The 15,316-nt window shown below is 44.5% G+C and overlaps 1 protein-coding gene across 3 annotated transcripts; it reads right to left on the bottom strand.

Moving 5' to 3' along the window:
* Nucleotides 1-3,156: 3,156 nt before the first annotated feature.
* On the bottom strand, nucleotides 3,157-13,595 carry RPS6 (ribosomal protein S6). 3 transcript variants are annotated; one of them, XM_086951993.1, is made up of 6 exons: nucleotides 13,555-13,595; nucleotides 12,410-12,541; nucleotides 11,991-12,201; nucleotides 10,687-10,833; nucleotides 9,602-9,759; nucleotides 3,157-3,286 (listed from the first exon to the last, which is right to left on the bottom strand). In XM_086951993.1, the coding sequence occupies exons 1-6, from the start codon at nucleotides 13,558-13,560 to the stop codon at nucleotides 3,191-3,193; spliced, it is 750 nt and encodes a 249-aa protein (XP_086808119.1). In that variant the 5' UTR covers nucleotides 13,561-13,595; the 3' UTR covers nucleotides 3,157-3,190. The 3 variants fall into 3 exon arrangements, with proteins under 3 accessions (XP_086808119.1, XP_086808118.1, XP_086808120.1); XM_086951992.1 differs by having other exon boundaries at nucleotides 3,157-3,282; nucleotides 9,598-9,759; XM_086951994.1 differs by having other exon boundaries at nucleotides 13,125-13,595.
* Nucleotides 13,596-15,316: the final 1,721 nt, after the last annotated feature.

Raw genomic sequence — 15,316 nt, forward strand, 5'->3', positions numbered from 1 at the left:
TCTGCCACCGCACCCTAGTACAGCGCCTCAGCAACGTCGGAATCCAGGACAAGGCGCTGGAATGGATCATCTCCTTCCTCGACGGAAGAAAACAGAGAGTCCGCCTTCCACCGTACAAGTCAGAGGCCTCCGAAGTCATCTGCGGCGTCCCTCAAGGATCCTCTCTGAGCCCCACCCTCTTAAACGTCTACATGAGCCCCCTCGCAGCCATCGCACGCCAACACAACCTCAGCATAATCTCCTATGCCACCGACACCCAGCTGATCCTCTCCCTGACCAACGACCCCGCCGCCGCCAGAGCCAACCTGCACGAAGGGATGAAAGAGGTAGCCGAGTGGATGACGACCAGCCGCCTGAAACTGAACTCTGACAAGACGGAGGTCCTCATCCTGGGCTCTTCACCCTCCGCCTGGGACGACTCCTGGTGGCCTCCCGCCCTGGGCACCGCACCCAAACCAACAGACCATGCACGCAACCTGGGCTTCATCCTGGACTCCTCCCTCTCCATGACCAGGAAAGTCAACAACGTCTCCTCGGCGTGCTTCAACATCCTACGCATGCTACGGAAGATCTTCTGGTGGATCCCCACCGAGACCAGGAAGACCGTCACCCAGGCCCTCGTCACTAGCCGACTGGACTACGGCAACGCCCTCTACGCCGGTACCACCGCCAAGCTCCAGAAGAGACTCCAGCGGATCCAGAACGCCTCTGCCAGACTCATCCTCGACATCCCACGAACCAGCCACATCTCCGGACATCTGAGAGACCTTCACTGGCTCCCCGTCAACAAAAGAATCACCTTCCGCCTCCTCACCCACGCACACAAAGCCCTACACGACCAAGGCCCGAGCTACCTCAACAGCCGAATCAACTTCTACGCTCCCAAACGCCACCTCCGATCAGCCAACCACGCCCTCGCCGCCGTCCCCCGCATCCGAAGAGCGACTACAGGAGGAAGGTCCTTCTCCTACCTAGCCGCCAAGACCTGGAACTCCCTCCCGACCGACCTGCGCCTGACCCAAGACCACCTCTCCTTCAGGAAGAAGCTGAAGACCTGGCTGTTCGAGCAGTAGCGGCACCCCCCCCCCCTCCCTCAGCGGCTTGAGACCCTACGGGTATGTAGTGCGCTCTATAAATGTCATTGATTGATTGATAGCATTTTGGAAACCGTAGGTTTAATTCTTGAATGGTTAGGTTGTTTCTGCATCCAAGTACGTACATTCTGTGAGGTTTGGGTGAAAATTAGTTACCTTTGCTTGACCCTCTCTTGTGCCACACCTCTACAACTGTTGACTCTACTGCCTCTTCCTGTCAGGAGTGAAACAGAAAAACAAACATCGCACCTTCCAACATACAATATCGCCAACTTAAAATGTGTCTTGTGTAATGCAACTGGTGCTCACGTAAAGCGCTCCAAAACCTTCCAGGCGAGTTCACGCTATAAAAGTGCAAAACACAAAAACCCAGCCTCCTTCCTGTTGCTTCTTTCGCCGCCGTTGTGCTCGAATGTAATAGGTGCAGTAGACTTCTTCCACTTTTTGCAGGTAGGAAGATTTTGGGTCCTCATTGCAGAGAACCAGTTTCAGTGGTTGTTTGAAGAGGTGTTCTCAAGATAGGACTGCACGTCATGCAGCTTTAGAAAGTGTCTCTGGGAACTCTGTAATTGTCAGATACAAAACCAGGCAAAAAAGTGTAGCCCTTTTATCTGTCATTGGTGCATCTATCTAGACATACTTGTGCTCCATTTCAAACATGCACTTGGGAAAGAGTAGGGGATTTTGTAAAATCCAACATAATACAAATGTGGTTTCACTTCTACATTAAATTCCTGTACACAGAGAAGCTCTGAAACTATAAGAGTTGTAAACTTTAGATTTGTTTTCTTCAGGGCTAACAAAGCCGAATTTCTGGTATCTGGACAGTTTTTGTACATGTGTGAAGGAGTCTGATTTATGAAACCCTTAAAAACTCCCTTCATGATTGCAAGCAGCAGAATAATTTGCGGGCAGAGCAGACCAGTCTATAGAAAAAACAGTACATTAAATGAGAGGATTTTTCATGAAGCCTGCTGGTATTTTATAAACTCCTGATTTTCAAGTGTTGCAACGTGCTAGAATTGGATTTGAAAGAATATCCACATGCTGCCTACTTTACCAAATAATGTACTTTCTATTTGCTCGTTCCGGTTTTATTTACACTACACTTGCGTCAAAGATTTGCTGTCACATTCCAATAAACTTGTCATTACGGCTCTTTGAAAATACAGTTTTAACATTTGTTAAAAAATAAGCAAGTGGTAAAAATATTAAAGAGCTCTCCGAAACTTGATTGAAAAAATGAACACAAATAGCAAACTTCTGAGTGGTTCTCTCTAGCCAGGGGTAACCGGAGTGACTGATGTTAAAAGAAAATCGCAAGCTACTAATAGTGTGGTAATAGTAGCCACATTAGAGAAGATCACTTTAGTGGCCACTAGGTCAAAGTTTAGCAGCAGTGATCACCTCCGTGCATCAGGAAGGGGGGGTGGTTCAATTTGGAATGCCTACACATAGGTAATGCATGCTATCATCGCTGCAGTTCGCCTGGCACAAAAGTTATCAGTAATAAGTCTCCATACAGGATTTTCAAAATTCGCCTTTAAAAAATATTTTGGAAATTCAACCGTTTTTCTCCAAACATCAGCTTATGGGTTCTGAAAATGCACACTTTCTTCTTGGAATACACTAGGTTGTCATACATATCCCAATCTAACCACGCAAAAAGTTTCAATTTAGATGGCAGGAACGCACAAAGGAGAGCTACTAACTAATAGGTAGCTAGAGAGCTACCAGTAGCTACTTGTTGGAGAAGCCCATACATGAACGCTATGTCAGTGATGTTCACTTGCGAAGTAAAGAAACCCTCTCGTTCAGGAATACTACATGAACGTTATGTCAGTGATGTTCACTTACAAAGTAAAGAAACCTTCTGGTTCAGGAATTATGTATATACCTCACATTTTATTCCTGCATGAACATTCCTTACAAAGACGATGTTCATAGAATGTTTAATATTCATCTTTCTGCCAGCTATCTGAAGATGGATGACAATCACCCAGAAAACAGACTTCGCAGAATTTGAGTGCAGTGATGAGAAAATAAAACAAATTACAGCAGATTTGACCACAAAAAAATAGTTTATTTTGCTTGTTTTATTTTTGACTGGACTCAGATTTTGAGGTGGAGGCTCTCAGTGAAGACAGCCGGCGTCTCTTGGCAATCTGTTCCTGGCGTTTCTCCTTGGCTTCCTGAAAAAGTGAGAAAACATTCAATGAGCAGAACCATCACTGGCTACTAAATACAGGATAGGTCTTCCTTGAATTATTTTAAAAATAAAAAACAGAAGACAAAGTTGTGGTGCAAATGCATTTCTACACGTTTCCTTTAAGCTGACTTATTAACAATCCTTTGCAAGTGTTCTCCAGTTTCTTTACACTCCATGCTTCTGGTCTCCGCCTATCCTGAAAGATAGGCGTGATCTTGCCATTTTATTATGTATTTTGCATTGCATTTTTCTGTAGGTCAGGTGGTTATTCAACTTTTTCTTTAGCTTTTTCTCCATAAGCCTGATACACTTTTTGACTGCCAACATATTTTAATTGCAAGAGAGCAAACTGGGCAGAATATTTCATACAAGCTATGTAAACGAGAACTAAAACTGTTTTAAGGGGAACCCATATAAAAAATGTCAAGGAAATATAAATTGATTGAAAATTAAAAGGAAACATTTCAAAAGGAAAGTTTAATGAACAATCCAAAATGACATTAAACTTAGGTGGAGTTTAGGGGCAGCAGTTTTTTTTGTGTTCAGTGATGAGTGGTATTTAAGGCGATTAACAAGTTTTCAGGAGTTCAAGAAGGTTAAGTTTACATGAGGTAATTTTTGTAGGCATCAAGTATAGGAGTAGGTTAAATGCCAGTCCTCTAGCCAATTTCAATCAGCCACTTTAGGCGAGATGGGTGCTCAATAATGGTAATCCAAGTAATCGTTTTCCTATGAAATCACAATACTGTAATTTAAACCCGTTTCATTACTACAACTTTCAGTAGAAAAAACACTTTTCTTCATGAATAGTGAAACAGAAGACCTTGCATTCTGGCTTTATCTCCCAATTATCTAGGACTCATCATAGACCTCGGTCGCTAAAGCATCACCACGTCTAGTGCACTAATAAGCCTGTGTGTCCAGGGCATGCTGAGATGTGTGCACCCGAGATGGGCCTCTCCGGTGCTTTAACTGGATCATCCACTCAGCTGCACGATCAGAGCATAGCTACAAAAAAATCTCCCACATTAACCCTGTCATGTGGTCAAACATGTTCAATCGCTATCACAAGATGGAGATACAAATTCAAACTCTCCTTCCTAACTTTCAGGCACTCTTGTTTCAACAATTTGATTAACTTTACAACTCATTAAAGCTATTCAGTGCTACAAAGATTTTCACAAGCAAAACAGTGTGCTTGGAATTAATAAGGGGCAAATGCATCGTTCAGGTCCTTTACAGGAGCAGCTTCTTCACTACTGAATATTTACCACTCCAACTGAGTTAACAAACACCTCCATCTATATGAAAAGGATAAAAACAATCTTCAGTGTCTTACTTCTCAACTCCTGCTCCATCAATGACGCCTTTTACGATTACAAAATAGTTAGCATTTCTGAAATGCATTTGTATAGCACTACAGTTTCACGATAACCCTACCTCGGTGTTTGCTCTAGGACTGGTAAACAGATTTATGTACTTTAATTCCATTCAATAGTTCACTCGATCCATGTCAAGTGTGTTACCTATAAAAGAATGCAGTTTCGGGAAGGAGCTGCAATTTATCAAAACTCTCAGGAATAAGGTAAAAAAATATCTTAAGCCATTTAGAGGACTGCAATATGAAGTTAGCACAAGATGAAGTTGTTCTAGTCTGCATCACGCGAGTAGATCGACCTAAACTGCTAACCAGGCGAGAAAAACACTTCCAACCACGTTCCTTTACCTAGTATCAAGGTAGCCAACTGTTCATTTGATATATCGGTTAAAAAGTCAAATCTGCTTATGAGGAAAAATCGCTGGCACTAAGCAAGAGCAAAGCTCAAAACTAAGATCACCAAAGGATAGGGCCAAATAGGTAAACGCAGAAAAGTTAATAGGAAGGGTATAAAATCGAAACTGCATACAGTGATGCGAATATTTCAAACATTGCAAGATCAAAGAGGAAAAAAAACTCGAGTGCCTCAGTCTAAAAACAGACTTTGTAAAGGTTGCACCTCAAAAAGCAAGCATCTTAAAGTGGTTGCTAACAACCACACATGTGCCAACTCACCGTAAGCTAAGGGGATCGGCCAGTGCACAAATCTCAATCTCTGCTCAATAAACATACAAGAACCCCGTAGTACACCCAAATCGAATGTCTGTGGTGTTTCTATGTGCCTTGAAATCTGAACCCATTTTAGAAAGGTCCAAGCACGCCCTCAATGTGCCGCCTAAGCACCAAGAAATAAACACAATTGTATTAATCCAGAGGCAACCATGACATCCATAGCAGGGGATATATCTTAAAACTGGTCACCTCACTCCAAGGTCTCCAACATATAACAAACGATTTACGTAGCACACGTTTTGTCCCGCCAACTGTGCCAAAAGAGAAGTAAAAAACACCCACTATATGGATAATAAAGATCAAGCCCTTTAGATACTTTGCCATACCAAGGAGCTGGTGTTCTGAGGAGCAATAGTGACCAAATTAACATAGCAGTATCCTGTGAAACATTTAGACCCAGGAACCTCAACAACAGTGTTAAGACAAGAACTTGGCATGAGCAAAATAGAGGCTCAATTAGCTCTTTGGCCCGTTTCGTATTAGGTTTGTATCTGGATCACCCCTGCCCTCATAAGTATACCGGAAGGCATTATAGAACCTCCGCAGAAACCAAAACGGATACCTTTCCCTTGGTTTACTGCAACTGAGTGTGAAGCTTTCTGGACCACCCCTGAAGCAAAGTGAAAAGCAACATCTCAAAATTATCAAAAGGATTAAAAAAAAAATTAAGCTAAAGAAAGCATCCTCCTCTCAAAAATGTTTGAATATAAAAAGCAGAGCTGTTTCGAGACATACCTAGACTGGATATTTACAGACTAGAAAAGAGCTCTAAACATCAAGCTCAGAACTGGAACTCTAAAGGTCCTGATCCATTCTAAAATGTGACTCAAATCCATAACCGTGTCAAACCTTTGCAGTTGCTCAATGGGTGGCTCGGAAACAGCTACACACTTTATGCGGCTATGTAAAAAGATCTCTGAAAGCACCCCGTTTTTAATACACAACACAGAGGCTGCAAAAAGGCGCTAACATTCTGTTACAGAACAGATCAGAAGGAGGCCTTTCGGACACCCGCATCATACATCTATGTTGTCAGGAAAGAATAGCTGTTGAAGGCCTGATCTAGAAGGCAAGACTAAAATGCAGGGAGCACCTAAACAATTGCACAAGCTCTCTGCTATGGTACTAGGTTGCATGCTGCAGATAACCCATTTGATAATCTCCCCTATATGGACTGGTGGGAGGAGCCTTGTGGACTCAAGCAGGGGCGGTCCATGCATAGGAGCGTGATGGCATGGACTCCGTCACTTCCCCACTGCGACCCACTACACACGTCCCCTCTCATGCTTCCCACTTTCACCGTAGGGGGCGGGGTTATGACAGACTTCTCCCGGCGTGACAGCAGGTTAGGCTATGTGAACAGAGCATGTTTGATTGGCCAGTGTTTCACAGTGGCCAGCCAGACATGCGCAGTTAAGGCTTCTGCTTCAACAGCTGAAAAGCAGAAGCACAGCCCCATTGGTCTTCAAAGGAGCCCTGGGATTGCCTGCTTCAGCCAATCCTAGCTCCTATGCTGTTTAGCATTGTAACCAGCAAGAGAGCAGCGCTTGGATTGGCTTGATGCTTTCATCCAGCAAGCAGCGCAAGTCAGGAGCCGAACGTGTGCTGCAACCTGCAGGTGAGGCAAGTTTTACTTCTAATGGTTTGAAAGTCATTTATGTGCCCCCCCCCACCTCTTTCTAAAGGAGCATCCGCCACAGGATTTATGAATGGTACTTTAATTAGCAGCTGCTCCGTCATCTCTTTTCGTTCCAGCAGCATGCTGTAAATCTGTGTCTGTACTAGTACAATCAGAATTTGTGCAGTCCTTGACAACATTCTTGACAATATTTGAATTGCTCTACACCTGATCTGTTTCCAGACTGCACAAAGTACCTGCACTTTTTTTGACCAGGCACTAGAGATAAAGATATACCACCGTTACACTTAAAGTGGAAATAGGTGGGGGTGGAGACGCGATTGGTTAGCTTTGTTACAAGATAGGCTAGCACCCTTATTTATGTACTGTGCTGGTTAACTGGGTTTGCACTAGTTTACTGCAAATTCGAACTATTAACTAATCTAACTTTTTAAACCCCATTTTTAACAGGAGGCCTGAAAAGTTATCGGATAACTTAATCCCGAACAAGGCTGCTTCCAGTAGAGCGCCTGGGTCACCGTCCACAGTGCTAAGGGTACATCTAAGGGAATCCTGAGCCACCAAGGCTAGGCCGCCTCTCTATGGTCTGGGCAGTTACATCTAAGAAGGGGGTACAGCATTTATCAGGTCGGGACCAGAGCTGTCCCTAGCACACATCTCAGTGACAAAGAGGCAGTCCAGATTAAATGTTTTAACAATCAGGGCAATTTCAGTTTTATGTTTGGGTATAGAACAAGGTCAAGCTTATCTGCACACCCAACATGCTGTTTAGGGCGCAGCTCGAGAAGTTGTGTCCTAAAAAATGTCTTACCAGGCCACCCTTATCTCCTGGGAGAAAACAGGCAGCATGACTGGCCCCTTACGCCGCCCAGGCGCAGCCGGTCTTGCCTTTAACGCGCTCGGGATGCATAGTCCTAATTTCTCAACCCAGAAGAATGAAACGAGCTAGACTGCCAACCTCCAAAATGGCAGCTAGCTAGGATAGTGCGGGTGTAGGAGACTCCGCACAAACCGGAAAACCCGCAGTGGACCAGAGTCCAACAGGAAACGAGGAGAGCATTAGACCTGGGCGGTAAATTCCGGTCCGCTCGCGAAATTGGTAATTTCGCGTTCGCGGAATTGCCAAAAATTCTGCAATCCGATGAACTTTGCTTGTTTGCACTTGAAATGCTTGTTCGCAAGATATTTCTCCCCGAGCACGCGAACAGTCGCACTACAGCAATTCCACGTGTTCGCTGAGATTTTTTACCGTTTCGGAGCTTTGCCTAGCGCGACTACGCAAATCCTGCCCAGCCCTAGAGAATCCCCAAGAGCAGGGGAAAGAGAAACACCACACAAGCGTCAAATAGGGAAGACTAATAATGTCTAAATATACCAACGGAGGATGTATGCGATAGCAGTTAAACAATGAACAGTTTAAAAAGCATGCATGATAAAAATTAGCAAAGGCGCTCTTACTACTCCATGCTCCGCCCACAATTGACAAAGCATGGTTGCACATACCCACCGACCTAGGCAAATCCAAACATTAAAGCCTCAAACAACTATTGTACAATTCACTATAATGAGGTGTAAACACGGGCGCCACATACTTTGAAGAGGAACAGGACCTTTACCTGAAATTATTTACAAGCATCAGGAGAGTTCTGGTTCACTAAAACACTTGGCTAAGCACCATAATGGTACATTAACAGTGGGGACAAGGAGAGTGAATACCTTCAACGGATGCTGCATGTAATTAATGCACACTAGACTAGTGAGGACAAACTAAGGATACAACAGTCTATGGTTACAACGCACATGGCAGGTGAAATATTAATAAAACACCTGGTTTGGGGCAATTACAAGTGGCATGAGGCAGTTGGAAAGTGGACAACTGGCTATGATGTAAAACTACATAACACAAAAGAAACTTTACTACAGACAACAAAAATGACGCTATATGGGAAACAAAGACCACTAAGTCAACCCTAACGATAGGAGGCTAAGACAACTTGTTACATGCATCGTACAAATGCTGCAGGGCAGTGCCCCAGCGCGTTTCATAATAGCAAAGGAGGTGAAATAGGGTAAGCATTCGTGTTTATGAAACCAATCGGAGGCCAGCTCATTTAATGTGCAAGACTACTTTGATGATCGGGAAACAAAAACAGAGTTGAGGTCAGGAAAAGTACAATCTGGGATGCAATGTATACAAGAGTAAAACAGCACAGTGCATTTATTACAGACCAATTCCCAAAAACTGATCTGTAGTAGTAGTATTTCTAAACTATCGTACATTACTTTTCTGTCATCATCATCTTGCAATAACTAAAACAGGTAACTCAAGTTATTTACCTTTGGCCCAAGTTACATTGTTGTTATAGTCTAACTGGCCAAACGTATATAATCACCATCATTAAGTGCAAGCCCTGCTGTTGTCGAAAGCAAACTGTGTAGAGTTAAATGCGTAATGCAGACAATGCTGAGACCAGCAAGTCACACAGTTGAGACCCAGCAAGGTCACCTCAATCTTTCATCAATAAGTAAGCAGTAATAAAAACACTTGCCTTCATTCTCTTGGCCAGAAGTTTGGCATACTCTGATGCCTCCTCCTTGTTCTTCTTAGTGCGCTGCTTCTTCAGAGCTATACGCCTGCGCTTGTGCTGCAGCACTCTAGGAGTCACCAGACGTTGAATTTTGGGTGCCTTTGTTCTAGGTTTCTTGCCTGCAAAAAGGAAACAAGTTTGTTAAAAAGATTTTCATTAAACTATTAGGGAAGCCAAATTACAAACTGAAAAAAACCACATTTTATTGATTCTTACTGCAGGTGTTGGATATAGCATAAATGCAACTCCAATGGGCAGCGGAGAACTTGGGATGTTTTTCTTGCAAGAGATGCAGTAGAACAAATAGTATTTGACGATGTGGATGTAGTTAGCTTGTGATTAGCTTTTGTCGCAACCTAATTGTTAAAAGTCTATGGTTTTAACGTGTTGAAATTTAAAGATGTCATGAGCTCATCTGTTTTATGCTTTATATGCATGGACTGCTCTGCACAATGAGTTGTTGCTTATTTGCGCAAAGTTTATATTTAAGAAACAAAATTGATGCTTGTAAAATTCTTTGTGTCTTGTACTTGGCACTTCAAAGGACTTTGCCTAAATAAAGGATTGTAACAGTCAAAGATGTTGCTGCAGTATTTGAGCGCTCTTCCGGCACAAATAAATGGGTAAACTCCATTTCAAAAATAGGGGACAGAGCATGGTTGATCTATAGAAATGCAGTCAAACCGAACTACGACAAAATATCCAAACACGGGATAGGTGCAAACACGCCCCGTGCGACACTTGAACGTGTTCAGGCCATTCTCCTTCGAGCTATACTGGATACAAAGAGCCTTTCAACCTGCCTAGACAGAACTTTATTTCCAACTTAATATTTACCCCTCACACTATCCCTGGTGCATTCACAGATCTCATGGAAAGATAATAAAGAATGCTGTAGCAGTTCCCCGTCCTTACAAGGATTACAAGATGCAGTGACTGACAGTCCGAATAAGATCGACAACAAAATAGATGCAAGAGGTTGACAGTAAATTGACGATGGACTTAATGTAACTGTACAGATTGGATTCGGTGTTTTGCATGCCTACCTTCTTTGCTTAGGGGCTTCCTCACAACATACTGGCGGACATCATCTTCTTTGGAAAGGTTGAAGAGCTTGCGGATTCTACTCGCTCTCTTTGGACCAAGACGACGGGGGACAGTGTTGTCAGTCAGGCCAGGAATATCCTTCTCGCCTACAAGGAAAAACGAACATTATGAAAACATCCACATTCTGGCATCACTTAGAATACTTTTATTTGATTTATAAAAATCATAAAAGGGTGGAACTTACTACCATGCGGTCAACATTTTCATCTTTAAAACAATAGAAAGTAACCAACAAGTCGAAATTAAAAGTAGTAACGTAAAAATACACAAACTTTGCAGAGTTAGTCTAAGGGGAAAAGTAAAACTTAAGAGTTGTGTAAGTTGGATCGCATTACACTTTTTTAACTCAAAAGGGTACTTTTATTATACTAGTGATTGAAGGAAAGAATATCCATTAAGCAAAATGAAGGAGGGTCCGTGACCAACTATGGCCAAGCCTATTATCCTAAGTCCTCTTTGGTTGGTGCCTTGTTTTCCAGCTCTTGGGCGGTGTGCTCCAGAAATGTTATAGTGTTACAGGATAATTGGATCCAAGGCCCACTAAGGCATTCAATAACGGTCGCCCTGCACGTTCTCACCTGAGCGTCTCTTAAAAGTGGTAGCAGGAGCGTTTTCCTTAGTTCCTGAAGTGCTGGACATATGCATATTAAGTGCAGTAGTGACTCTGCACCATTTCCACAAAGGAGACAGTCGTGTGTTGGCCACGACCGTAGCCATTTGGGGGTAAGGTCTTTACTCTAAAAGCAACCCAGCCCTATCAGGCTAAATTTCCTTTTGTAATAGTCCCTGAAGCAGTCTTGCAAATATGGATGGGGTTTCAGATAGATGTATGATGGCATCGCAAGCCAGCATTATAAGCGAAACTTATTTGAAAAGGGGCTGAATTAAAGTTTTCAAAATCACACAAAAGCCAAGCAGGTATTAAAGACGCTATAAGTCTTTAACCTCCGTTCAGCAAAATACACTGACAGGGCAATGATCCTTCAGAATGGGATCCCAACAGAAAACCAGGGAATTGAAGTCTGCATCTTTAAAAATCCGGTATTTTATGCACCAACATTTGCAAATCCATAACAGGTATGCCACTGCTAAAATAGGCACTTGAAAGGGTTCTGCGATCTTGCCGCTCTGTCACTTGATGAAAGAATGCACTGGTTTTACTAATTCACTCAGGGAATGGACGAGTGTATTTTCAAAACACGACACGAGTGTTTATAACGGTTACAAAATTAACACTGCTCACCTTTCCTCACAATCACCAAGTTGAGCACGCTCAAGTTGGCATCAACAATGCAACCACGGACAGATTTACGCTTGCGTTCTCCAGTTCTTCTTGGGCGATAGCAGGAGTGCCCCTTGCTTAGGAGCAGCCGGACACGAGTGTGGGTCAGGACACCTTGCTTCATGGGAAACCCCTGCTTGTCATTGCCACCGCTGATGCGGACAACATATCCCTAGACAAGTAAAACATGACAATATGAGGCTGCGTGTTCCTAACACATTAACATAAGCTATGTTCAACACTTGAATCCCATAAACAATGAAGTTACACATCTTCAACAGCACACCCGACCCCCCCTCCCCCACAAACACACAATCCCATGCATTCTGAGGTTCATTTGCAACACTCCACAAAGCGCATAAACACGTAGCTCGTCTCACCTTCCACTCATCACCCAAGGGATCAGCAGGAACTTCGGTGGCCATGCGCTTCTCATAGAAAGTTCGGAGTTTGCGCTCATCGTCAACTTCGATGAGCTTCTGGCAGCCAGTGGCCGGAAAGGAGATGTTGAGCTAATGCACACAAAATACATCATTAATAAAGACTCAACGAGTGTGCTCACTTACTAGTAGTTCATGCCAGCATCAATTGCTTGCAGTTTCACCACAATCCTGCGCATCACAACTGTCACAGAAAAACAAATGGCGATGGCATTAGGTTCCGAAACTTAAAAACACGTGGCATTCAACTGCCACGTGCCTAAATAGCATGGTAGCTAAGATGACGGCCCTTCCTCGTCTACTGCTTACAATATTCAAGCTGTGGCAAACAAACGAGCCCTGGTGTGTACATCTGACAGATGTACACATGTGCAGCCGAGACCACCAGCGTGCTTATATAACACACCCAATTGCTTTAGTAGACGAGAGATTCCCTTGCCTTTGGGTGTTTAAAATAACAATACTTTGACAGAACACCAAACTAGAGAACATTGACTTGACAGCTACAGGGAAAACGAGGTTGTGGTCTCTACGCCATTATATGCTGTAATATGGCACTTGCCTTAAAGTTATCATTCTTCACCGATACAACAAAGCAGTTCTGCTAATACTACAGTGCCAAGTCACACGCGGAGAGTATAACCTAGACAAGTACCTGTTTTAAGAGCAGAACGTCTGTTTAAAACGCAGGATTACACACTGTTGCCTCCGTGGCAGATTGGGTCTACGACAAGCGTTGTCTACAGGTAAATGTGTACAATACAGAATACCCAAGCACCGTGCTGCAGTAAGCGCACGTTCTGCAGTTCCCCTAACTCTACAGTCCCATACTGAGGCCTCCTGTTGAACCGTCTGCTCCTGCCATGGGATGTCTATAGCCCGTGCCTCGGACTGCAGGAGGCCGCCATCTTGGAGAGGGAGTCCGGCTTTTCTTGCTCCCTCACGCCATCCACCTCCATCCTCCTCAGCGTAGCGCTTTGGGTCCCCGAAGGCTCTCAGTTATCACCCCCAAGACCAACTCAACCCGCTGACCACCACATTTCCCGAGTCGGTAAGCGTCTTGGCTGCCAGGGCCGGCTGCTCACCTTCATCTCGCAGCTCGCCTGAAATCCGCCGCCGGAAAGAGAAAGAACTTCCGCCCCGAGAATTCACATAGCTCCGAGGACCTCTCGCGAGAAAAGGAAGAAAGGAGACGTGCAATCGAGGGATGTTTACAGTAGGCATAGAAAGCGGACTTAGCAGCCGCTAAAACCAGAGAACTACTAATGCCGCACTTTTGATTGTACAATGGTAATAGAATGACAACCGCAGACGACTCCTGGAAAAGGATAACTATTTAGCTCAATAAAACAAGGCTCCCGTGTGCGAAGCTGTCCTTCGCAATTTACCTGTGAATTTTTAATAAGTAAAGAAATGAGGGTGGTAGTATTTTAGATTAGCTTTTGAGGTGAAATTTACTTTTTAAAAGCGCATTGGTTTAGTAAAATTGTCAGAAATACAATATGCTTAAAACATTCTAGTTTCGAACTTTTCAGAGTTCTTAGGTGTGACATTTACACAGTTTAATTCTATTTCAGGACAGGAGGCTCCGATTATGCTAGTCTCATTTCTTTATTGAAATGCCCAGCAGCCAAGTAAACAAGCACTGGCGTTGCCAATAGGTCTCGCAGTAGGAAAGTTGGAGCTATTACAATTGCAAATAACAATGCCTTTTATTTTTATTTTGCATGTTAAAAACATAAAGGGCTTTGTCATTTACAAAACCAATATCTCCAACTTTCCTACTGCGAGACCTATTGTGCACTGCACAGTGTGTGTGAAAGTGGCACTGCGTGGGTGTGAGTGGCTTTGAGTGAGTGTCGTTGCGTGGGTGAGTGGCGTTGCATGTGTGAGTGTTGTTGCATGGGTGAGTGGCGTTGCGTGTGTGAGTGGCGTTGCGTGTGTGATTTGCGTTGCGTGTCTGATTGGCGTTGCATGGGTGAGTGTGGCGTTGCGTGTGTGAGAGTGGGCTTGCGTGGGTGTGAGTGGCGTTGTGTGTCTGAAAGTGGTGCTGTGTGGGTAAAAGTGGCACTGCGTGGGTGTGAGTGGCGTTGCGTGTGTGAGTGGTGTTGCGTGTGTGAGTGGCGTTGCGTGGTTTATTGGCGTTGCGTGTGTGAGTGGCGTTGCATGTGCGAGTGGCGTTGCATGTGTGAGTGGCGTTGCATGTGTGAGTGGCGTTGCGTGGTTGAGTGGTGGTGCGTGGTTGAGTGGCGTTGCGTGGTTGAGTGGCGTTGCATGGTTGAGTGGCGTTGCATGTGTGAGTGGCGTTGCATGTGTGAGTGGCGTTGCATGTGTGAGTGGCGTTGCGTGGTTGAGTGGCATTGCATGTGTGAGTGGCGTTGCATGTGTTAGTGGCGTTGCATGTGTGAGTGGCGTTGCATGTGTGAGTGGCGTTGCATGTGTGACTGGCGTTGCATGTGTGAGTGGTGTTGCGTGGTTGAGTGGCGTTGCGTTGTTGAGTGGCGTTGCGTGTTAGAGTGGCGTTGCGTGTGTGAGTGGCATTGCATGTGTGATTTGCGTTGCATGTGTGAGTGGCGTTGCATGTGTGAGTGGCGTTGCGTGGAGTTGCATGTGTGAGTTGCGTTGCGTGGTTGAGTGGCGTTGCGTGGTTGAGTGGCGTTGGGTTGTTGAGTGGCGTTGCATGGTTGCGTGGCATTGCATGTGTGAGTGGCGTTGCATGTGTGAGTGGCGATGCATGTGTGAGTGGCGTTGCATGTGTGAGTGGTGTTGCGTAGTTGAGTGGCGTTGCATGTGTGAGTGGCGTTGCATGTGTGAGTGGCGTTGCATGTGTGAGTGGCGTTGCGTGGT

This window comes from Lissotriton vulgaris, unplaced genomic scaffold (genome assembly GCF_964263255.1).
Source record: "Lissotriton vulgaris unplaced genomic scaffold, aLisVul1.2 SCAFFOLD_247, whole genome shotgun sequence".
Classification (NCBI taxonomy): domain Eukaryota; kingdom Metazoa; phylum Chordata; class Amphibia; order Caudata; family Salamandridae; genus Lissotriton; species Lissotriton vulgaris.

Bases quoted from the DNA above. Each gene is read 5' to 3' on its own strand.
- RPS6 (XM_086951993.1), bottom strand. The intron at 10,834-11,990 runs GTGAGCAGTGTT...TTTTCCTTGTAG, and splicing joins CTTGGTGATTGTGAGGAAAG to GCGAGAAGGATATTCCTGGC. The intron at 9,760-10,686 runs GTAGGCATGCAA...TCCTTTTTGCAG, and splicing joins GAAGCCCCTAAGCAAAGAAG to GCAAGAAACCTAGAACAAAG.